Source organism: Piliocolobus tephrosceles, chromosome 10 (assembly GCF_002776525.5).
Source record: "Piliocolobus tephrosceles isolate RC106 chromosome 10, ASM277652v3, whole genome shotgun sequence".
NCBI lineage: Eukaryota > Metazoa > Chordata > Mammalia > Primates > Cercopithecidae > Piliocolobus > Piliocolobus tephrosceles.
This window is the reverse complement of record NC_045443.1, coordinates 26,773,575-26,799,713: the sequence shown is the minus strand read 5'-3', so window position 1 is coordinate 26,799,713 and position 26,139 is coordinate 26,773,575. Positions and strand designations below refer to the sequence as shown.

The window sequence follows — 26,139 nt, the reverse complement described above, 5'->3', positions numbered from 1 at the left end:
TGAAACAGTTTAAAAGTGCTGGATTGATCTTCTCTTTGGGAGAAGTTCCCTGTGAAACTATCTGGGCTTGGTGCTTTTTGGGCTGGTTGGTCTTTGACGATTTTCCTTTATTTATTATGTGAAAATGGTCCCTTTAGATTTTCTGTCTCATTTGGGTTCAATTTTGATAAATTTTATTTTTCTAGAAAATTATTCATTTTATGCAGTCTTTCAAAAAAGTTTACATAGTTGAAAAATCTTGTTGATCCTAGAAAATCTTATGATCGTTTAATTTTTTTCTGTTTCTTTAGTTATTTCCTTCTTGCAATGTTTTACTTAGTATTTCAGGCTTTTCTTCTTTCTTTACTAGGGTTTCTGCTGGTTAATTTGCTCAGAAAGCAAATTTTTAAAAAATGTATTTATTAGTGGTATTTATATTTCTTTTCAACCTCGTTACACCATGCTTCTATATTTAATAAGTTGGTTTAAAATTTCTCTATTTTTTATTTTTGGATATGACATTTATTTTTGTTTCTATGGATGTTTTGAGGATACAGATTTTTCTCTTAGTGCTGCTTTATTTTTTATTTGTATGTATTCCTGCCCCCCTCCCCGACAACATTTATTTTAGGTTCGGGGTACATGTGTTTGTTATATTAGGTAAATTGCATGTCGCAGGGGTTTAATGTATAGATTATTTTGTCACCCTGGTAATAAGCATAGTTCCCGATAGCTAGTTTTTAGATCGTCACCCTTCTTCCACCCTCCACCCTCGAGTAGGGACCCGGTGTCTGTTATTCCTTTCTTTGTGTTCATATGTACTCAATGTTTAGCTCCTTCTTATAAGTAAGAACATGGGGTATTTGGTTTTCTGTTCCTGTGTTAATTCGCTTAGGATAATGGCCTCCAGCTCCATCCATGTTGCTGCAAAGGACATGATCTCATTCTTTTTTAGGGCTGTGTAGTATTTCCACGGTATATATGTGCCACATTTTCTTTATCCATTCCACTGTTGATGGATATTTAAGTTGATTCCACGTATGTGCAATTGTGAATGATGTTGTGATGAACATCCTGTGTATGTGACTTTATGTTAAAATAGTTTATATTCCTTTGGTCTTATTCCCAGTACTGGGATTGCTGGGTCAAATGGTAGTTCCGTTTTAAGTTCTTTGAGAAATCTCCGAACTGCTTTCCACAGTGGCTGAACTAGTTTACATTATCCCCAGCAGTGTATAAGTGTTTCTTTTCTCTGCAACCTCTTCACCATCTGTTAGTTTTTGTTTTGTTTTGTTTGATACAGAGTCTCGCTCTGTTGCCCAGGCTGGAGTGCAGTGGTGCAACCTCAGCTCACTGCAATCTCTGCCTCCTGGGTTCAAGTGATTCTCCTGCCTCAGCCTCCTGAGTAGCTAGGATTGATTACAGGCATGCACCACCATGTCTGGCTAATTTTTGTATTTGTAGTAGAGATGTGGTTTTACCATGTTGGCCAGGCTGGTCTCAAACTCCTGACCTCAGGTGAACCACCCGCCTTGGCCTCCCAAAGTGCTAGGATTACAGGTGTGAGCCACCATGCCTGGTCAGCATCTGTTAGTTTTTTACTTTTTAATAATAGCTTTTCTGACTGGTGTAAGATGTTATCTCATTGTGGTTTTGATTTACATTTCTCTAGTGATTAGTAACATTGAGCATTTTTTCATACGCTTGCTGGCCACCATGTATGTCTTCTTTTGAGAAGTGTCTGTTAGTGTCCTTTGCCTGTTTTTTTAATGGGGTTGTTTCCTTTTTGCTTGTTAATTTTGTTTAAAATCCTTATAGATTCTGGATATTAGACCTTCATTGGATGCAGAGTTTGCAAATATTTTCTCCCATTCTGTAGGTTGTCTGTTAAGTCAGTTGATAGTTTCTTTTGCTGTTAGCACTAATTTAGTTGCATCCCGTAGCATCTCCCTATATACAGTATTTTAATTATTATTGTTTTTCAGAAAGTCTCCTTAGAATTTCTCTCTTCTAAGTTATTTAAGGAGAGTTTATTTTCTAGATGCAAGGGATCTTTTAAAGTTTAAAAAACCAGTTCCTAGTTTTCTCATTTGTCATCGATGTTATACTCTTTAAATATTCTTACATTTAAGATAATTCTATTACAGTATATATTTTAAAACTATTTGTTAACTTCCATTTCTTTTGTTTCCTTCTTCAGATCTCCAATTATGTGTATGCCGAGTCTTCCATTCTCTGTCTTTTTCCTTTTACGTTCTCTTTTAACTTTTGAAGAGATTTTTGAAATACTCATTTTATTTTTTTCTCTTATCTATCCTCTGCATCCCTTTGTTTGCTGTAGTGTCGAGCTTGTTTGTGTCCCTTCCAATTATTTATTCATTTCCAAAGAGATACTTTTTAAATTTTCATCTCCTACTATTTTTTCCACAATTGCTACCTGAATTTCTTATCTCTTTGCTATGCAGCATTCCTTTATAGAGGTGATTTCATCATCATGTTAAAGATGCATGTCAAAAATTTGTTATAATGATTTTAATTTGTTTGTATAATCCACGAGTGCTATCTATTGATAAGCTTTGCTCTCGCATCTCTCACCTTTCCCTTCCCCTTTATATCCCTCATATATATTCTTTCTGTTGATACAACCAGTAATTTATGGGAAGTCTTTGAAGACCCCCAAAGTGCTTTTCTTTTCTGCTGTCACAAAGCTGGAGCACATCCTAAAAATATGGCTACTCTGATGGTATCTTTCATAACAGTAGTTCCTCAGCTTCCCTTCCCTTCCCTTCCCTTCCCTTCCCTTCCCTTCCCTTCCCTTCCCTCCCCTCCCCTCCCCTCCCCTCCCCTCCCCTCCCCTCTCCTCCCCTTCCCATTCCCCTTCACTTCCTTTCCTTCTTCTTTTTTATTTTCTTTTGAGACAGAGTCTCACTCTGTCACCCGGGCTTGAGTTCAGTGGTGCAATCATGGCTCACTGCAACCTCTGCCTTCAGGGCTCAAGCAATCCTCCTGCCTCAGCCTCCTAAGTAGCTGGGACTACATGCTCATGACACCACACCACACACCCAGCTGTTTTTTTTTTGTTTGTTTTTTTTTTTTTTTTTTTTTTTTTTTTTTTGGTAGAGATGGGATTTTTCCATGTTGTTCAGGCTGGTCTTGAATTGCTGGGCTCAAGCAGTCTGCCTGCCTCAGCCTCCCAAATTGCTGGGACTACAGGCCTGAGCCACCATAACCATCCCCTCTACATTTCTGACATTGCCTTTTATCCCCCTAATTCTGACTTCTGTGAATACAAATATGAGTTGCAGCTTTGGTGTTTCTTGGGCTCCTTCACTTCCGGAGATAGATTTTTGCCTTAACTTCTTGGGGCTGCGGCTGGGCCATGTGGCCACTCTCAGTGCTTCTCTGTACTTTCTCCTGCTTGACTTCTGCCTGATGGCTGGTGATATGGGCAGCTCTTATAAGTCTTCTGTAGTTTATGGATTATATCCATCTCTTCCTTTTGCTGAAAATTGAGTTTTCAGGCTTTTGTTTTCTTCTCCTTCTTTTTGTTGATTTCCACAGAAGTATAATGATACTAAATTCATTAGCCATGCACATACCAGAAGTCAGTATGGGCCTTAAGGAATAGCAGTTTAATACCAGGGCTTTGGTAGTTTACACAGGCAATACAAAAATTATAGCAGGTGCTGTTCAAATGTGGAAGTAAAATAATGTTCACACTTGCCCCAGAAAATCACTGCAGAAAATGAGAGACATGCTGCTTTTCTCTTTTTTGCCTTTCATTTATTTTAAAGAAAAGTTTTAGTATTAGAATTTGGTGCTAATAAGCATTCCAAGAACATTACTTTCTTTGATAAATGATGCAAAGTTCCTATTTTCTCACTGTGCCTTTTAACTTATAGATTCTTTTTTCTTGTTATTTTACTGATACTGGAGTAAACTGGTTCAATCTGAGTAAGATCTTGTAAACCCTGTTTTTCACTGTTCTGTTGGTATTTTGCTACTGAGGTAGAAATTACTCTGTATATTTGTTAAACTACCTGGAATTTAGGAGGATAATTTTCCATCATCTTACTTTTAACTGATGAGAAAATACATAGATACTATTCTGATTGAAGGCTAATTTCTTGGTCTTTTGTTATAGTTTCAGACAGTAGAAATAATTATGTTTTGCCTGGCTAATTAGTCATAGCTACAATGTAAGTTTTAATTGATATTAAAATAAGAACTATTTTATAGTCAGCTCTTCATTAAATTGTATTTTTTATTATTATTATGAGTAACCAAATTGAAAATGGTGTGAATATAGATTAAAGGTGAAGCTTTATACTTAATTTTCCTTTTAACATACAGCTCTTGGCAACAGGCAGAAAACAAATGAAATGAAGTCAGTGTTCCAATAGTGAAACTGTACAAACAGTAGCAAGTTACTGGAGCTGACAGTTTTCAAATGATAGTAAGCGGGTTATGTAAGTCACCCAAGATGGCTCAATGTACTATTATTTCCAGACAGAGTTGGAAATAGCACGTGCCAAGGCAACAGGCAGTCAGACAAAAACATAACAATTTACTTTCCAATAATTATCATCACTTCTTGCCAGGCTGGAACTCAATTGATCTGATGCAGCAGAATATCTTTTTGTGTGGATTTCTTTCAAGCCTAGAAATATCATGACTGCAGTAAATACTCCCCTAAATCATTTTCGGGACTTCATTAAAGGAAACAGCAATACTGTAATCACTTTGTTTTTTGCATATCAAACATAAATTGATACAAATCCCAGCCAGTACTATCCTTCAATTCATTCACCCTTTCTTCTTTTCCCTCCCTGTTTCTAAACTCTTTCTCTTATTTTAAAAAAAAAATTGCAGTTAATTGGAAGCTTTTAACAAAAGAGCTGATTACACTAAGGAATTTAGCTCACTCTTTTTCCATAGCTGATAAAATATTTAAAAATAAGACCAAAATTATGCATTCTATGGTTTATAAGTATCACATTGTTCTTAAGATACATATTTAATTGACAGATTTCTAAGGAGGCTTATTAATCCTTCAGCCATCATTGTGAAAGGGAAATATTTTCAGAAGTTCAAACATGGGACAAATGAAAATGGACAAATGACAAGTTTGGTGGAAACACAGCAAATGGATGTTAGAGATAATTTTGAAATAGTCGATGACATACATGTGTCCTGAAGTCCGTTGATTTTCCTCCTGGATAGCTTTTATGTATGAGACTTTCGTTCAGGGACTACCGTGGTGGGGGGAAAAGTAGGGTTGCGTGTGTGTGTGTGTGAGAGAGAGAGAAAGAGAGAGAAATAATTGCAATAAAGAAAATTTGGAGACAATGGAAAAATTGGATGGAAGACATAAGGCAAAGGTGCTGGAAAGAGGGAATGCTGAGACAAGAGAAACCTGAAAAACTCGGGTGTAGATGAAATTATATTCCCAGATGACTTTTCATGGCAGCTTCGTGGCTGGCTTGTGCTCAAAGTCAGGGTTTCTGCAGAGAGAGAGAGGTCTGAACAAAGTATCCGAGAAGAGTCACAGCTGGAGCTGCCCAGGACGGGAAGTAATTGCCCATTCAGAGTGACCCAAACTGGCCTGTATTATTTAAGGTAAACTAGCTAATGAAACAATTAAACCTGAAATTCTCTGTGGCTTAGTATAACAAAAGTTCACTTAAGTTGTATAGCAAAAGTTAAAATTCCAGTGTGAGTGCTTCTAGTCGGGCAGCATTTCTATGAGCTGGCTTCCCTGGTAGTTCAGCCTCCTAGGTTGCTTCCATGATGGGCTCGGAATCTCCCTAGGCCACTTTGCTTTTCCACATTAAGCTACAGCAGAGGAAGGGACACAAGATTCCCACAAGGGCCATTTCCATGGCACTTCTGCTTACCTTCAGTTTGCCTAGACTCAGCCACATGGCCCCACCTAGCTGGACAGAAGACTAAGAAATGTAGTCTTGTTGTGTGGCCAGAAGAAAAGGGAGAGGATTTGGTAAGCAGCCAGCCAGCCTTTGACATTTGGCTTCTTATAGCAGTTAACTAGCGGGTCTGTCTTTCACTGTCTTGTGTTGGTAACTATAGATTTGTGGGGCATGGATCTCTTATGGTATCTTTGCACTGGATCTTTAGAAAACATTTTACTTTTTCCAGAATAAAAAGAATATTAATATTCTTTCTTCACTGGGTTAAAATGTTAGTATCATGGCAAAAGCATAATGAATCTTAATTTGAATTTAAGCAGGGGTTTTAAAATGCAGGATGGAAATGGCTTTCATAAACCTGTGAAATCCCCTGGGCATACAGACAGCATTCTGTGTTTCACAATAACTGCAGAGTGTCTTACAGTAAAGTGTCTGCTCACATTCTTTAGAGTTAAAAATTGCTTCCTGGCCAGGCGCGGTGGCTTACACTGATAATCCCAGCACATTGGGAGGCCGAGGTGGATGGATCACAAGGTCAGGAGTTCAAGATAAGCCTGGCCAAGATGGTGAAACCCCATCTCTATTAAAAATACAAAAAGTTAGCCAGGCGAGGTGGTGGGTGCCTGTAATCCCAGCTACTCAGGAGGCTGAAGCAGATAATTGCTTGAACCTGGGAGGCAGAGGTTGCAGTGAGATCACACCACTGTACTCCAGCCTGGGCAATGGAGCAAAACTCCGTCTCAAAAAAAAAAAAAAATTGTTTCCCTTCCCTGTCTGTTGAGAGGTGTGAACCCCAAAGTATCTGAGACAGGTATCAGTCAATGTCGAAAGTTTATTTTGCCAAGGTTAAGGATGCACCCATGACACAGCCTCAGGAGGTCCTGACGACATGTGTCCAAGGTGGTCAGGACACAGCTTACTTTTATACATTTTAGGGTGACATGAGACATCAATCAATATGTGTAAGATGTACTTCGGCTAGGTCTGGAAAGGTGAGACAACTCAAAGCAGGGGCTTCCAGGTTATAGGTAGATAAGAGACAAAAGGTTGCATTCTTTTGAGTCTTTGATCAGCCTTTCACTTGATATACAATTTCCATGTGGGGGGTGGGTAGAGAAATAGTCACTTATGCCTTAGTCTGGCCCAGTGAATCTGCATTTTTACATAAGCAATAGGGCAGAGGAAGCAATCAGATATGCATTTGTCTCAGATGAACAGAGAGATGACTTTGAGTTATGTCCTGCACCTGTGAAGAAAAGTTGTCAATTTACGTTGCCAGAGTGACATTCACCAGACTTGTTTTAGGGTAAAGATCTGGAGGCCCACAAGGAATTTTCTTGTAGGCAAATTGTGAGGGAGGTCTGTAGGTTTTTGTTTTTGTTTTTTTTTAAATCTTTGTAGCTATCTTATTTAGGAATAAAATGGGAGGCAAGTTTGCCTGACACAGTTCCCAGCTTGATTTTCCCTTTGGCTTAGTCATTTTGGGGTCCTGGGACTTATTTTCCTTTCACAGGGATAAAGCCAAAGGCAAAAGATATTTTTGACTGAGGATGGAAATGAGATGAAGAGTAGATGAGGCAGAGAGGTACTGGGAGGTTGTTTAGGATGACAGACATTACAGAGAAGATTTTAGTGTCAGGAATAGTCAGATTGTGTGGAAAGGTGTTGAGGAGGACAGAACTAAAGAAACTGATGGGGCCTGAGGGTGTAAATGGCAGACAGAGATGGCTTAGACTTCAAGACTTGATTTGTGGCTATGTTCTACCAGCCGCCAGCTGTCTATGTGTTGGCCTCACACATGTCCCAAATGTGGTCCCACACATGTTTACACATTGGTCCCACATATGCTGAGAGTAATTACTTTCTATTCATCAGAGGTCAAAATAGGATAAGGAATGTTTATGTCATAGTATGACTTTTTAGGTGATTTTGAAAAGTAAGAATATGAATTCTGTGAAAAAATTCTATTAGGAAATTATGGAAATGACAGAATGCAGAGGTATTTGGAAATAGAAAAAAAATGGGTGAGACAGTAAATACATGTAAAAAAAAGTTATTGAATGTCTGCTCAGCCCTGGAAAGGCAATGATGAACAATCACTCCACCTTTTGGCGTTTAGTGAGAAAATCATATACCAACCAAATAGTTGGACAGGGATTAATTAATTTCTGTTTTAAATTTACTCTGAAGGAGAAGTCCAGAGTACTGTATGAGTGTGCAACCAGAGGGCACAAACTGGTCTGGGGAAGGGTGTCAGAAACAGCTTCTTCAAGACAGTGACATTAAACAGACGAGAAGAGCAAGGAGGATTTGGTGGGAAAGGCCCTGGGAGCAGTGTAATAATGCACAGAGGTGTGAAGGGTGCTCCTGTTCCACGGACTGGGTGATCACTTGTGGAACACTCTTCTACTTTGAAACAATTAGACACCCAGAAGAAGGAAGAAGGATTGACAGGAAATGACTGGTTACAGCTTAGGAAAAAAGAGACTGAGAAAACAGAATTTGGGGAAGTCAAGATGATAGTGAATTTGAAATAGGGGAGAAGAGTTGACAATAGCATAGAAAATGTTTTTAGAGCAGAGATATACTTAATATAAGTATATTTCTTGGTATAGTTCTTTTTGTGATCTTTCACTATCGACTTCTGACCCCAACATGTCTAGTGAACATTTTATAATTTTTCAAAAAGCTGTCTTTATTTTGCTTTAAAACAAATGCACACTCCTCAAAAAATTTCGGAAGAGCAGATAATGCAGTTGCCCCTTGCTGCTAAGCTAGGTGTTAGTTTGCTATGAGCACGAAATGAGATGACATTTGTGAAACTGTCCTGATACATAATCAAATATTAGTTTAATTCAAATCAAATTGACTGATTCGTTCGTCTCCATTATTAAAACAATTTGTGTTCTTTACCTTAGTCCTGCGGGTCCTCCTGTAATGACTAGATTAAGTGGTCCAAAGAAAATGACTGCATCTCTATGCATGCTGATTGCCTTTGGCATTCTGGGACCTGACTGCTTCACAGTGGAAGTGATTTGGGGACATGGAAAAAGCTGACAGTGTGATCTTCTCACTCCTCCTTCTCTAGCCTGCTAAAGCTGTAAATAAACAGGTGTGTGGTCAGGTCTTGTCAACAAAGTCTGTGGGAAGCATCTTCTTTTCTTATGGAAGCTACATGTCTTCTTCTCATCCTTTATTATGTTTAATTCTGAAATGGTTGGCAAATACCACAGTGGCTTTTCTGTCACATCTGGAAGATGTGTAGTCTTACTTCATGGGAAGGAGTAAAAGGACGGTGGGTGGAGTAGCCTGGTTGTAATTATAGTGTACGTTTATTTGGAAAGACTAGCATATTAATATGCAGTGGCTAGATTAATTAAACTCAGCTGGCATAATTCAATAGGGTTAGTTCCTGTAAAAGCAAACTGTCTTTAAACTCTTGAGGTTTGCTGTAAAGCTTATGATGAGAGCAACATTTTGGATGTCTCTTCCTCCCTTATGAATTACAAAGGAACTTAAAAGCTGTCCTTTTAAAAATTTGTTTCCCTTCTTTCCCCACCCCTACCCACACACACACACACAAAACCCTTATCTACTTGTTAACAAAATAAATTCTGGGATTATTTTTAGGATGATGAGGGCTTTTTTAACTAATATACTTTGTGAACCATAATTTCCATGAAGTTGTTTATAATTTTGAGTTTCTACACCTCAAGTAGTGTGAGGTATCCATGGAAACTGTCTAGCCTATATTCAGTGCACTGGACCGCCTTCCTACACAGGTCAAGACTCAAACAGTTCCAGATACTAGCTTGATTTATTGTGCCCTAAACTTTAGACAGTTTTAAAAAGAAATTGGCTGCTAATTGACACATACAATTTCATGTTTAATTAGCAATTTGAGCCTGTCTACATTTACTCACAGATGTAACATTCAAAACATGTGCCATTATATCTGTTGCACAGATGCACTTAAATGCAGAACTTTCTGGCAAATAGCAGCTCAGCTGCTTAGCAAAAATTTAGACAGAACTGACATTATTTTCCTTAAGAGATATACTTTAATATTATTTAAGGAGTGATTTTCCTTACCCAGTCTAATGGATTTATTTTATATTTTGGTAACAGCTTTATTGAGATATTCATATGCTATAAAATTCACCCTACAAAAGTGTACAATTTAGAGTTTTTTGGTATATTTATAGATTTACAACCAATACCACTGTTTAATTTTAGAACATTTTCATCACCCTTAAAAGAAACCCCATGCCTCTTAGAAGGCACTCTCCATTCTTCCCAGCCCTAGCCCTTGCCTGTCTATTTTCTGTCTAATCTATTTTCTGTCTTTTTCTGTCTCTATAAATTTGCCTCTTCCTGACATTTCATGTAAATGGAATCATGCAATATGTAGTCTTTTGTGACTGCCTCCTTTCACTTGGCATAATGTTTTCAGTGCTCATATATGTTCTAGCACGTATCAGCGCTTCAGTACCATTTTATTGCCAAATAATATTCTCTTATGTGCATATACCACATTGTGTTTATCCAGTCATCATTTGGTGGACATTTGGATTGTCTCTACAATTATGGATCATGCTGCAATGAACGTTCTGTACAAGTTTTTGTGTGGACCTCTGTTTTAATTTCTCTAGGGTAAATACTTAGGAGTGGAATTGCTGGGATGTATGGTAACTCTACATTTAAATTTTTGGAACTGCCAAAGTGACTGCACCATTTTCTATTCCCATTAGCAGTTTATGAGGGTCCCAATTTCTCCACATCCTCACCAACATATGTTATTGTTCTGATCACAGTGTCAGCTTTTTACATGTCCCCAGATCACTTATTTTAGCCATTCTAGTGGATGTGAGATGGTATCAAGGGGCAACTTTTTTTAAAAGGGGAGAAATGTAATATTGTCCATGGTTCAGAAATTAGTTCCATTTGTGTCTCTTACTTATTTACTTTTCCATTACTCTTGATTTGTAAGATAAATATACCACTCATCTCTATCAATATTGTCACTTTCCTTACTAATTTTAATGTAAGCCCACGCGGGGCCTATGGTATCAAAATTTATAGTGGTGAATTGGGCTACATGTAGAAAATGTATCATGAAAAAGAGAAAAACACTGAAAAGAACTGTTTGATTGCAAAGGTTAAATCTCTAAATTTCTGTATGTTTTCATCTTACTTTAACTAGAAAACATATAATACTGATGCCACATACTGTGAAGCAATATTTGATATGATATGAGATTAAAAGGTGTACTTATTTTTTCACTCAATATACTTCGTCAATCCATAATTTTATGTATCCCTAAAAAGAAATAAATGCTGCCAATTAAACTAAAGCACACCATTGATTTTAAAGTGACCTGTAATTTAGAAATGTTAAAACATGCGGGAAAGAAATGGGTGCGTTAGAATCAATGAAATAAAGCAGAAAAGAGATGTGCTTGCTTCCTTTTTTTTTTGAAGGCAACCCAGTCATTTATGCTTACCAACACTCAGGGGAGAGAGCAAGAGTCTTCGAAGACCTAATTCATTTTACAAGTATGCATCAATATCCATGAGTACAAAAATAGATATATGTATATATTACACACATACACACTGACATACACACACACACACACACACACACACACACACAGAGAGAGAGAGGGAGAGAGAAGAGTAGAGAGATACTCATTGACTCATTCTTCCCCGCCTTAGGAGTATTAGATCAGCATCAGCAACCTGTAGTTCACTGAAATGAGTCTTCCTTTCTTCAATTCACTAATTCAGAAAAGCTGGTTTACCTCAAATCAAGTTTACTAAAGATTTTAAATTTTCTTTTCAGCCTGAGAATGTTTCATCTTGTTTTATCCAGAAGCTCATTTCAATAGGTGACTCACAAACCTGTGAAAATCCACATTTATAATTCAGAGGCTAGCACCACAGTACTACCAAACAGCCATGCTTCCTTACCAGCAAATGTGCTTTTCATGTTATTCAAAATAAAGGTTTACTTTCTTAGTGCCCCGGATTCTAGTTATAGTTCTAAATGCATTAAAGTCGTGAAATATCTATCATGGTATATGCCACAGGGAATCAAACTGATTTCCAAAATAGCATTCATACGACCATAATAAGTCTAATAAAGCCTTTCTTAAAAAGACCTTTCTAAGGTAAGCATTTGGCACTTGGCCCCTTTAATTAGCTCAGGCATCTCCAGGTTTGTTTGAACTGAGACCTCATTTTCTTTTAGTAATAATTGTTTTAGTGCTTTGAAATGTTGATGAAAAATTAAAGGATTTCTATTTTTCATTAGTTCTAAATCATTGTCTCATAGTTTTCTCTCTGCAAAATTCTTTGAAAATTATGATTTACATATAAAACACAATTAGGAGCTCATGGGAGCAGATAATTGCTCCTATTAAAGTAAGCCAAATATGTGGCCTTCTGGACAAATAGATGCAAGAAATGATTAAGATTAGATTTGTATAATTTTTAATGTAGCAATAAACACTATAGTAATGAAATGATTTATTTCATGAGGAAAAATGAGATAAAAGAATTATCTTTATCTTCTATTATAAATTATGACACAAACATAATATTTTAAAAAGAGAATAGTGAATTTGTATCTCTTCGAATTGACATATTCACATAATATTAGGAATTATGTTGCTGAGTCAGATCCTTGCATGATGTGCAGCCTTAAGGTGGTTTCTTTGTTTTTTAGTAAAATATGAAAATCCTGTTGCAATAGACACATTGTAGCAGGGGGATAACCTGGACTGGACTTTTGGGATATTAGTGTGTTCTCTTGTATTAGGCTACATTTGCGATCATTAATTGGTATTTTACCTTCCAGTCTTTCAGGCTAAATATAGAAATTGTCCACCTTTTAAGTGTTCTAACATTTTGCATGTTGGATTTCAACGCAATTTCCTTCTTTCAGCCAACCGTAGGTAATGAATTTTATGTGCTACTTTTTTTTTTTGAGACAGGATTCCCAGGCTGGACAGGGTGTCCCAGGCTGGAGTGCAGTGTGCAGTCATGCCTCACTCCTGCCTTGATTTCCCAGGCTGAAGCGATCCTCCCACCTCAACTTCTTAGTAGTTGGGACCACAGGCGTATGTCACCACACCCAGATTATTTTCCTATTTTTATTAGAGATGAAGTCTTACTAAGTTTCCCAGGCCAGTCGCAAACTCCTGAGCTCAAGTGATCCTCCTGCCTAGGCCTCCTGAGTAACTGGGACCCTAGACGTATGTTATCACACCAGGCTAATTTTTTTTTTTTTTAATTTTGTAGAGAAGAGGTCTCTCTATATTGCCTAGGCTGGTCTTGAACTCCTGGGCTCAAGAAATCCTTATGCCTTGGCCTCCGAAAGTGCTGGGTTTACAGGCATGAGCCAGTAATACAATTTAATATTTGCAATTTAAGTATTTTTAGTACAAGGCTGGGCATCTTGTATTTTTAGTACTATGCTAAATATTTAAATTTTTAGTACAGGCTGGGTGCCTTGTAGTTTTAGTATTAATACAAGGCACCCAGCCTTTTACTAAAAATATGTAATGTGCAAGTAACATTGAATAAATCTCAAATGTTTTCCAAAGCTGTCAGACATGATATACAACATATATCAGCCATCCTTGAATAGGAGGGCACTCAGCATCAAATTTTGTTGATAAATTGAGTGATCTCTATTCAAAATCATTGATTCATACATTCAGTCAAAAATATTTATTGAGTACTTAATTTGCTGGCTTTGGGGCTAGGTGTTGGAATCAATGGTCAGCCAAAAAGGAAAAGAAAGGTACAGTTCCTTTCCTCATGGTACTTATAATCTAATAGAGGGTGATAGAAATCATTGAAAGATTAGTATAAGTAAATATACAGCTAAAGTACATGGTGATGTATATGCTATAAGAGGACTTAATGAGAATTGACTTGGTGAGGTTAGAGACGATGACCCTGAGGAAGTATGGTTGAGCTGAGATCTAAAGGTTAAGTAGGAGTTAAGTAAAGCTAGGAGGACTCAGGGTCGGGGGACAGAAAGCATGGCCGGTGAAAGAGAACATCATCTGCTGATGTCTTGAAGCAAAAGGGAGCATGAAAAGACACTAAGAAGCTGTGTCGCAAGAGGAAGATGTGGATTGTTCTGAGGTCAGTGAGACAGTGGCTCAAATCTGTAGGTGTTGCATCGTGTATCATCCGCTAAAATAGTGCTATGGATTTTAGCCAGGATTCAAAGAGAGCTGGAAAGCAACAGAACATCCTATGTAGGAAGCTGTCATCATGATGTCTAATATTTCTTGAGCATTTTCTTTTACTATGATATTGGATTTTTATGAAGAAATATATACAACATAAATTTTAACTATAAAGCATTATAATATAATTATTATAATATAATAAAGACTCATGAATTCCTCACCCAACTGAAGAATGAGAACATTACCTGTAACTTGTGTCTACCTATGTGTTCTGGCCTCCCCTTCCAGAGGCAACTGGTAGCTCACATTTTGAATACCACACTGCATGTCTTCTAGGACTTCCCTTTTTTTCCCTGTCATCATTCTGTTTCTAACATTCATCAAAGTAGTTGTGTATTATGGTGAGGTTCTGTTTAATCCATGTTTACATCTGTATAATATTTCAGTTTGGGAATATTCCTTAATTTATTTGTCCGTTTTCCTGTCACTTGTTATTTGGGTTGATTCCAGGTGACGTTTTGCTTGTTGTTTGCTTTGCTATTACTATCAATGCAGATCTATATGTCTAGGATATAATACTATTTGTTTCCATGAGCACATTCCCCTGGGGAGTGAAATTGGTGGCTAAGAGCATATATTGATGTATTTTCCAAAGTAGTTGTACCAATTTGCATGCCACATTCTCTTGATCTACGTCCTCTTCAGCACCTGATTTTGTAAGACTTCTTAATTTTTGTCAATTTATTGGGTATAAAATGGTGTCTTCACCATTTTATTAGCATTTATTTGATTACCAGTGAAGGTGAGCATTTTTTTCATGTTTATTGGCCATATGTATTTCTTATATGAAATGCCAGTTCAGTTCTGTCAGCTTTTCTACAAGATTCTTATTGATTTATAAACACTCTTTGTATAGTCATGTATTCTGAATACCAGTCATCTGTTGTTTTGCAAGCCTCTGAATGTTAAGTGAAGAATGACTTAGAGGGGCACCCTGTGGCTATGGAAAGACATATGGGTATGTGTTAGGAAGCACAGCCTTTCCGCTAATGAGCAATTGTTGCATGATAATAACTTTATAAATATACTTAATACATTTCTTGTGTTAAAACTAAATAGGAGGGGAAATAGCTCTTTTCCCACAGCAAGTGGAATATTGGTTTTCCTTTTAACACTACTTCGGGAAAGTCTGTCTAAATTATCCTCTGAAGAATTCTGCTTTGCACATGTAATAGGGGTGATTGAAACCTATCCACAAGTAAGTGTTATTTTTAAGAATTTATAGCATCAAATTGGTTTCAAAGTAGTCTTTCACAAAATGAATGCTGTTTTTCATTTGTCTTCTCTTGAAAAATTATAGAAGGTTGGAGCTGGATGTTGATGTCAGCTGTGAAAGCCATGGCTATCTTGTGGCACTGGGCATTGTAATACCCTCTTTATGTCACCAATTGTGCAAGTCTTCCCCAGATTGAAACTTATTAATACTTTCCTTTAAACATAAAATAAAATATTACAGTAGCTGTTTATTTAGTACTTCTTATGGGCTAAGAACATAAAGCTTTTCCTATTTGATTTCCTAATCCTTAAATAGCCTTGCAGTGTAAATATTATTATTATTAGATGGGGAAACTGAGCCTTGGAGCAGTTAATTAAAATTCTTCAGATCACAAAGCCAGTAAGTGGAAGAATCCAGACTCAAACCAATCCCATTACTCCCTGAGACATCATTTCCTGTAAGGTCCACTAACGTGCATTAGCATTGCCAATGCGGGGAGCATTCATCAACTGAACTTCTTATGTATTAAACTGTGTGTAGATATTATCTCATTTAATTCTCAAGGCTTCCCTTTGAAGTTGTGCCATGTACAACTCCTCTATTCCATCGATTCCATAGACTGTCCTATCTGAGGAACTTCTAAATATATTCTGAATTTATTAAAATTTAGCTTCGTACATGTTTTGTCAAATATTGCATTGATTGATAAGCAATACCAGTGCTAGTTTTCTTCCTCTTGTTTAAGAATAATTTATTTCTAGTATTTTGGGGAAAAATAACGAGGTCTTTGTCTCTCACTTACTGGGTGCGTGTGTGTGTGTGTGCGTGTGTGTGTGTGTGTGTATGTGTGTGTGGTGGTGGGGGTGGGGGGTGGGTCTTCTGCCCCATTGTTTCCTTGCCAGCTCCTCGGAGCCATGCACTCGTCTCACTGCCCTGTGAGCCAGCCACACTCTCTTGTTTGTGAATCAGGAGGTCACAGCTTGAAGATCAAGGACTCCTGCACTACTGTTGAGAATGCAAGAAATTCCATAGAAACAGGAAGGCCAATATAGGGCAGGATAGTGCTGATGATACGTCCCTGTATGTATTGTTCCTCGTCTTCTGTGACACCACCTTCCAAAGTTGCGCCTAACTTCACTAAATGATTGTGGAAATATAACAGACGTCACAGAATCTGGGGTTAGAACTTTAAAACAGCAAACTAGTTACGACTTTCCCCATTGTCCAGGAGGAAGACCTTTCTCCCACTGAAGTTCATATTGCTGTTCAGATCAGTGTCAGTCTTCTCGTTTATTTAAATCTCCTTCCCTCTCCTGCTGTTTCCCCTTGTGCTCTCTGGGATGGACTGTAAGCTGAGTCCATTACTGAGTTATATACCTCCCCTACAACAACATGGTCAGCTTTGAAATTACCTCTTGAAGTTCCATTTTCCCCAGTGTTTGGTGAGCTTGCACACGCCTGCACTGGCACCACTGATTTCAGTCTTTTCAGTAACAAATAGTACTCTAGTAGGTTTTTATACTGTGTACCAGGGGACTATGGACTTCACTTTAATGATTGTGTGCCACTGTCTTTGAGTGTGATTTTATGAGGCACTGATTTATGTTATGTGAATACAGTCATTTTCCTTCAGTAAGGAGATTGTATCTAAAGCTTGTCTGCTCATTTCTTGCTTACTTACCCTCCTCTCAGCTTTTGTTCTGAAAGTCAGAAGACTGCTTATTCCGAAAACTAAACAATTACAAGCAGTGAAATCCATTCTCAAGTCCTACTGGTGAGGGATTGCGTAAGTTCTCATACTCTGAATTTCAGCAAACCCTGTATTTAAAATGGTTGAGGTAGAAGGGTCTGTTGGGTTTCATGTTAGTTAGTATGCTTCCTGGAATTCAAATACTGGGAGGTTTTAATTAATGCCCCAAAGAAAACAAATACAGTTTTCTTTATTCCTTGCTATCTATGGAATATAGAATAATCTCCTAACAAAACCTTCTCAGCAACCCTGTTTGTCTTGAGGCTAGGATATTTGATAAACTCAGGGTGGTTATTGAAGTCACTCTTTCATTCAGCAGCATCATCAAATATTTATACCTCATCATTTACTGTTTAAACATTTAAATTTCACCAATGGAATCAAATGGTCTGACGAGGATTATTTATATTGGAAAACAGTGCCATATGTCTCAACTCTACATATCTGAAAATTCTTTCAGCATATGCTGCAGAATTACTTTTTGCATTCACTTTTCTACTTCCTGACACATGGTAGAAATGTAATAAATGTCTTTACAATTAATGAGAACGAGGAAAGAAGAAATTTGGAAGTAGGTTGCCATTATGGTGAATGAATATTTGGATCTAACATTTTCCACAGTCTTGTTTTTTCATAAGGCTCTTTACTAGAATCATTGAGACATCAAATATTTTTCAAGATTGTAATGAGTGTGTCATTGTGTTGATGAGAAGAGCATCTTCTGAGTGCACATAACTACTGCTATTGAAATTTGTGTCTCCTATCTTAAGAAAGCTAGGCAAAGGCAACAGGGAGAAAAATTGACATACAACTTCTTGGAAAGAGAGATAAGATGTTCAAATGATTAGAAAGCTAGATTATAAGAGATTGACCATATTTTCCCAAAGGAGTTATCTGAAAATATAGTTGATTATAATGATGGACAGAATATCACTCCACAAAGATATAGTTGTTACAATACTGTATTGAAATGGGAAATGTACCTTTTTACCCCTGGGAATTCAAATGAGGAAAAATACCTAATCAGATATATTGTTATTAAACCAAAAGGTTATGGAAACACTAATTATGCTAATACCAAATTTAATGTTAAAATGGGACTATGGGGAGACCAACAGATACATATCATCACCTCCTTGTAGATCTCAGCTAATTATGAATCTTTGAGGGTAAGTCTTAAATTGGGCATCTTTAGTTTGCAGTTTTCATTACCTTTTGAATTTTTAGTTGAGGACTTAGTTTTCTAGGATGCTGGTTGTCATTTTTTCATGATATCTTGATTATATTTTACATAATGGAAAAATATTACTTTATTAAATTGTTTTTCTAAGGGGATGGGAATGAATGTGAGTATCTGTACCTCAAATATCACACATCCTTGGACTCTTCATTCCTAAGGCTATTAATCCCCCATTAAGGCAAATAGAGTTGTGCTTTCTCAAAAATGATACAAAATTTTAGTCCTTTCTAGGATCCATAAATTTGATTATCCTTTCTATCAGTGAAAGGCAATGATTTCTGAGCTGTTTAATTTTTGATGCATTGGACTTGGTGTAATAGGGAGTGGGCGGGAAACACCCAATCCTCCCAGATATTCACAAACCGTCAGCACGACTTCTCTGGCCACAAAAGATGTCTTTTTATGGAGATATTTTGTTGTAATTTCAGAAGGTAGTTGTTAGTTATCTTGGCTACATTACATTTAGCACATCTGGGATGTGTTCACATGAAGACATTGGCTAAAAGTAGTATCTTGTGGCCTGGAAGTGACTCTGATATTGAAAAGGCTGTAAAGGACATTCCTTGCTTGTCCTCACTCAGTAAAGAGACCTTCCATGGGAGGCGTATCAGGAATGCATTTTGGATTTGAAGAACCAGCACAGAAGTCAAACTTCTCAACTGTGGTGAAATTTTTTTCACAATGTCCTAATGTGCTTTTAGTTCTTCCCTCATATGTGCCATGGCAATTACAGCTCTGAGACAATTGTTTGCAGCCCTGACACAAGAATTTCTGACAATTGTTCTACAGTTACTTATGAATTAAAGTAATTTGGGGAAATGACTCACATTTAAGCTACCACCACTGCACAGATAGTGTAAACTATCAAGAATGCCCCAAAGCAAATTGGGACACAGTACTTGTCTCTCACCGCTTAAGTCAGAACTGGATAGTTGTCAAGAGAAGTCACTTTCTGCTGAACTTGGGATGTAGCAATATCTGAATTTTTTTATTCTTAAATGAAGATTACTAAGACATAACAGAATCTTGTTCTGTTTATACCTATTCATTAATCACTTTTAGCACCAGAGTTTGTCTTAGCACAAAACTATGAAATTTGAACCAAGACAGAATTTGTTTCAACTTTAGTTGAAGTTGTAAGGGTACATTTTATATGGTGAAGTATGTTCATGCTTTAGGGTGACTTTGCCATGTTAGCTAATAAGTATACAATTCCAAGGACTGATTAATAGTTAAAAAGCTAGGATTTGGGGGCAGTTTATCATTTATTATTTTTGCCATTTTCTTAATATACTAGAAATTTATTTCACTTTTGTGGGGAGATTTGGTATAACGTAAGAAAGTGTCTACAAAAGCACTTTGCAAGTTGTAGACTGTTCCCATAATCTGGATAATACTAGCAGGGATAACTTCAACAATGCACAACTTTTATAGCACTTACTGTGTGTTGAAAACTGTTCCAAGTACTTTCAGTAAATTTTAACTATTTAGTTATCACAGAAGTCCTCTGAGAGTAGATATTAACAATTTCATTTGACAGTTGAGGGACTGAGGCCCAGAGTGATGAAGTAACTTGTTTAAGATCCCCAGTTAGTATATGGCATAGAGGGGATTTAAACCCAGGTAGAGTGGCTTCAGTTGAGAACAGAAAAATGGGAAGCCCCTGCCTTTTCTATGGCAGTCTGAATATTAAATAGTGAGTAAATAGATGCTTCTAAGAGGCTATAATTGAATAAGAAAAGTGTTGCTCATTTGATTTTGATGTCTATGAATCTGATAGGCACTGTGATTGTATCTGCCAAAGCGAATTTAAAAATAATCACAAATATGATGCTTATTTTGATTTGGTGTGACATAATTCTACTCTTTGGCTGGTTTTCAATAGTTTTATTATTCTAGCAGTATAAAGGGCATTTTAAAAAGTAAACGGTAAAAAAAGTTTTTCTATTTCATCTTTTAAAAAAACTCATCGGTTTATCTCTTGTTTGGGTTCTTGCAGCAGTGTGATAAAAAGGTGTGATTAAAAGACTCTTCCAGGGGCAGGTGCAGTGGTTCATGTCTGTAATCCCAGAACTTTGGGAGGCCAAGGTGAGAGAATTGCTTGAGGTCGGGAGTGTGAGTTTGCAATGAGCTATGATTGTGCCACTGTACTCCAGCCTCGGCAATACAACAAGACCCTATCTCTAAATAATAATAGAAATAATAATACATAAAAGATTCTTGCAGAGACTAAAAGGGAAACTAGTTCATAAGGGTTCAGTCATCTTCACAACAGGTTCCCTTTCAGACAGTGATGCCGACTTGTGCAATTTCAAGAAAAAGTCCCGGATTTTCACATTGTCAGCTTCAGTTATTACAGGTGAGCCAACTGTCTCCTACAGGGTTAGAGTGAGTGGTCTGCACAACAAACTGAGCTACCCTTTAAAAAAATTAGTGCTTCAGTTAATATGACCTCACATTTTTCTCCCCAACTTATAACTTCAACCCTGTAGTTTATGGGTCTAAAAGATTTTTCATAGCATCTCCTTCTGCTATAATGAGAGTCACAGTAATTGCTGAAAGGCATTGACTCCAAAGAAATGCTTTATTTTGTTTTTCCATTCCTTTTGGAAGAAATATTCTTTGACCAGGTGGATTTAATTCAACCCAAAGGACTTTCTCTTAAAAAAAGAAAAAGTAAGGACTATTTTTGTTTCTTATGTTTCTTCTAGGTGCTGTATTTAAGTTCTATAAGGGATAGTGGATAGTAGAGTTGTATTCGTTGGTAGAATAAGTTGTTACACTTCACTATTTCTTTTGAAACTAGTCACCACTTTTACTTAGTACATCCCATTATGAAGAGGTCTTAAAGAAAGAAAACATGAAACAGGAAGCAATAATAAATGTCTGTGTTCTAAGAATTTAAGTACCAATAAATAAAAGTTGTTATAAGGATAAGCAAACTCCAGACACTCCCAGTGTCTGTTAGAATTCTTGGCACTGGCCGGGCGTGGTGGCTCATGCTTGTAATCCCAGCACTTTGGGAGACCGAGGCAGCCAGATTGCCTGAGGTCAGGTGTTTGAGACCAGTCTGGCCAACATGGTGAAACCAGTCTCCACTAAAAATACAAAAAAAAAAAAAAAAAAAAAAAAGATTAGCCAGGCATGGTGTAATCCCAGCTACTCAGGAGGCTGAGGCAGGGGAATTGCTTGAACCAGGGAGGTGGAGATTGCAGTGAGTTGAGATTGCACCACTGTACTCCAGCCTGGGCAACAGAGCAAGACTCCATCTCAAAATAAATAAATAAATAAGTAAAGATTCTTGGCAATGTTACATTTAGGATGTGTTAGTTGAGTGTTAACTGTGCACAAGACAGGTCTGTCTGATGATCACATAAGTTAGTAGACAGGCTATGCCATGTAGAGCCTCCTCAGAGTTAATGGCTCCTCTTATGCTTCCAGAAGACTTGGTAGATGTTTCTATTATTGCACTCATCTCATTGTGAACTCTTTGAGGGGAGGGTTATGTCTTATTGACTTAAAATGGTGCCTAAAACAATTGGCACCTAATGAATATTGTAGAATGGAGAGGGAAGATAGGACTGGTTCATAAGTAAGATGGAGGAAGATCATTTCAGGCAATGAATATAATAGGAGGAAAGGAAAGACATAGAAGGCTCTGCAGGCACAGTGACTCACGCCTGTAATCCCAGCAATTTAGGAGGCCGAGGCAGGTGGATCACGAGGTCAGGAGATCGAGACCATCCTGGCTAACACGGTGAAACCCCGTTTCTACTAAAAATACAAAAAAATTAGCCAGGTGTGGTGGTGGACGCCTGTAGTCCCAGCTACTTGGAAGTCTGAGGCAGGAGGATGGCGTGAAGCCAGGAGGTAGAGCTTGCAGTGAGCCGAGATCGCGCCACCACACGCCAGCCTGGACGACAGAGCGAGACTCTTCTCAAAAAAAAAAAAAAAAAAAAAAAAAAAGAGAGAGAGAGAGAGAAATGATCACATGGTTGAATTTGGTTAAAATATAATTTAAGAAGGCACTATTGGAAGCTACAGCTGAAAAGGTAGAACGGGCAGGATTTCATGTCATTTGACATTTCAAATCATTGTCAAGTTGGGGTGGGGGCGTAGTAGGTGATTCCTTAAATTTGGAGCTTAAATGATGAGAATGGGTGTGATCTTAAAAGAAATTAAAATTAAGGGGAAAACATTTGAAAGAGAAGGAATACTGTGTTCTGAAAAATTGAGTTTGAGCTTCCAGTGGAACCTCAAGACACAGGTAAGGAAATCTAAATGGAAACAGAGTGAGAAGCTTAGGAAAGCAAGGTCCAGGCTGGAGGAAACACATTTGGCAGGCAGACCAGCAGAAGTGATTGTGTAACTGAGGATAAGATGAAATTGCCAAACAGAAGAGGAGCACAACAAAAGAACTGAGAATAATACCTAAATAACTTGAGAAAGAATAACCAAAATATGAGAAAGTGAAGGGGCAATGAGAGCTACATGTCACAGCATGAAGGTTGGATGCAGCATGACATGAAGAAATGGCTGGATTTTGTAACCAAGAGTTGAGTCAGGTGTTGCTCAGTCACCTGTTAGCTGCATGATCTTCAGCCAATTACCTAAGCTCTTGGGCCACAGTTTCCTTACCTTACCTGCAAGGTGGGAATAACACCTCTGAAGTTGTGTTAATGTAAATAGTTTAAACAAGTATTCCTTAAATAATGCTTTTAAATCACTCCTTTTATTAAAATAATAATCACCAATAAAAGAGAAGATTTGGAATTATCTGTGTTTCTTATGTACATGTAAGCAATTATATTACAAAATGTATTATTGTAAAAATGTCCTGTAATGAGTACAAAATTGAAGACTTAGAAAGTTTTGGATTATGTAATTTGTAAAGGAATACACTGTCTTTTGCCCACAGTCTTCTGAGTAAAGCATTTTGGAGTTTAAATATAATTCAGTCTGTTTTATCAAGGTTAATTTTTTGAGTACCTGCTCTGTTCCCAACTGTTTTCTTGCTCTTCTGACTAAATTCCTCTACCTAAGCTCTTTGCTTTCCAATTCTTAGGGTATTTATTATTCTGAGTCTTCTTTAGGTGACTGATACTCCCCAACTCTGCGAACTACAGCTTTTGAAGCAATCTTAAATTTATAGCATTTGTGATTTTTCTAATACATTCTATTGAACACACTCTTCTTTTTTATTTTTGACAGAATAAAATTATATTTAAAACTGTTTATTGAGTTATGATTAATTGACATACAAAAAGCTGTACATATTTAATGTCTTCATCTTGATGAGTTTGGAGATAAGTATACACTATGAAACCACCAGCACAATATCTGCCATGAACCTGTTCATCACCTCCAAAAAGCTTCTCCCATCCTGTTTATTTATTATGAGAAGCAAAATTATTGTTTTATTAGATGTACTTGTAAATTTTTTGCCTCAGAAAATATTGTCTGATATAAAGTTAATTTTTCCATGCCTCAACATCATTCACAAAATGCTTTTAAAGCATTTAGCCTACTGGCATTTTTCACTTTTGTTAGAAAAGGAAACAGTAACTCTTTGTTATTCTTCTTATTAGGGTAACACATTAAGAAAGATACTTCTGAATCGATACTTTAAAGGTGATTATAGTATTGGCATGAATGGACACCTATCAGGAGCCTACTCCAAAACTGCACAGGTGGGAGGTAAGTCCTGTCATTTGTTTTTTCATTTTAGGATTCTCATGATACATCTCCATGTCATTGTTACTCTCGTATTTTACTGAAATGGCAGAGATATAAGAGTCATTTAAAAATCACTATTAAAAACTTTCATACAATTTGGGGTTCATAAAACAACAGATTTGAACATCAGAATTGATTTTGCTTTTTGACTTTGGAAAAATAGTTAAGTTATAATCTCTTAATATAGAAATTAAGGACAAAATAAAGCTAGTTTTCTTTTTCTAGTCTTAAGAAAAACATTTAATCACGTGTCAAACATTTAATGAAGAGTTCTATTTTTACAAACTTTGATTTTTTAAACTCAAACTTTGTTTGTTTGTTTTCTTTTTTCTGAGACAGAGCCTTGCTCTGTTACCCAGGCCAGAGTGCAGTGGTGCAGTCTTGGCTCACTGCAACCTCCACCTCCCAGGTTCAAGCGATTCTCCTGCCTCAGCCTCCCAAGTAGCTAGGATTACAGTCATGTGCCACCACACCTGGTTCATTTTTGTGTTTTTAGTAGAATTGAAGTTTCACTCTGTTGGCCAGGCTGGTTTCGGACTCCTGACCTCAAGTGATCTGCCCGCCTTGGCGTCCCAAAGTGCTGGGATTACAGGCGTGAGCCACCATGCCCAGCCTCAAGCTTCTATTATATTTAACTTTGTAGGGAAAAATCTCAATGATTAATATTTTTATTAAAATAATGAAATTTAAGAATTTGAAAAACTTACATGTTAATAATGGGTACAATTAAGGTTTATTTATTTATTTTTCCTAATCACAGGAAGCTTTTCTGGACAAGATTCAGATAAGATGGGGATATCAATGTCAGATATTCAGTGTCTGCTGGATAAAGAAGGTGCATCAGAACTTGTCATCGATGTTATAGTGAACACCAAAAATGACAGAATTTTTTCAGAAGGCATTTTCCTCGGCATTGCCTTGCTTGAAGGAGGAAATACACAAACACAGGTACTTGTTCATCAATCATGGGGATTACATTTATTATTGGTATTTCTTGTTTACTTGTCACAGAAACCAAGGAAAAGTGATGTGTTTCTTTTAGCTCTTATTACTATCTAAAAAAAAAAAAAAAAAATCCATGTATCACACTTTTCTTAAATTTATTTGTTTGCTGTAGAAACTACAGAGCTTCACAATTTATTCAGTCAAGCAGAGCATTCCTCTGAAACTTCCTTCTGACATTATTCCAGGAATTCCACAACAGTGAGCAATATGCTTACCTGCACACAGGAGATTAGGCCACTATTTCCAGAAGGCACATGTTTTCTTTTGAAACTTCTGCCAAGTGACCCGTAGACTTGACTACACCCAAAGGCAAAACGTGCTGCATGAGCCGGAGAGCTGGGGAGTGTTCCCAGATGACAGACATTTTCCTCCAGTTTTTTTTTTTTTTTTTTTTTTTTAATCGTTATGGTTAAATAGTAACAATTGTACATATTTATCGGGTACAGTGTGATATTTTGATACATGTATATAATATGTAATCATCAAATCAAGGTAATTAGCACATCCTTCACCTCAAGCATTTATCATTTTTTTGTGTTGGGAACACTCAAAATTCACTTTTCTAGCTATTTGAAAATATACAATAAATTGTTAATTATGGCCACCCTACCGAGGATTAGAACACAGGAATTTATTCCTCCTATCTAGCTGTCTGTTTTGCTGCTTGGTAGCCTGCTCTTTCTAGGTTTGCCTTGGTCAGTAAAGAAAACTACCTACTTACAACTAAGTATATAATTAGAAATTCTAAAAACCATTTTCTCAACTCATGGCCAGCAGAAGCCATGTCTAATTTGAAACTTGGATATTGTGCTTCATTTAACCGTCAAATACGTTGAACAATAGGAATATTACCATCTAACACATCCAATCACAGTGGCTTTAGGAATAAAGGCCTCAAGAGCAGCAAGTGGCATGGTGACAAAACGACACTAAATCTATAGTACTTAGTTGAGAAAAGAAAGTGTTTAAAATTCTCATGATGCTGTAGCTGCAGCATAGATTTCCTCTGCGGGAAG

The 26,139-nt window shown here is 37.1% G+C and overlaps 1 protein-coding gene across 2 annotated transcripts in view; it reads left to right on the top strand.

The window, feature by feature from the left end:
- The window catches only part of ITPR2 (inositol 1,4,5-trisphosphate receptor type 2), a 492,964-nt gene that overhangs the window by 313,050 nt on the left and 153,775 nt on the right, over positions 1–26,139 (top strand). For both annotated transcript variants that reach the window (XM_023209041.2, XM_023209040.2), the window contains 2 exons: positions 23,971–24,079; positions 24,879–25,066. In XM_023209041.2, the coding sequence (XP_023064809.1) occupies positions 23,971–24,079; positions 24,879–25,066 (297 nt within the window). The remainder of the gene's footprint in view (positions 1–23,970; positions 24,080–24,878; positions 25,067–26,139) is intronic.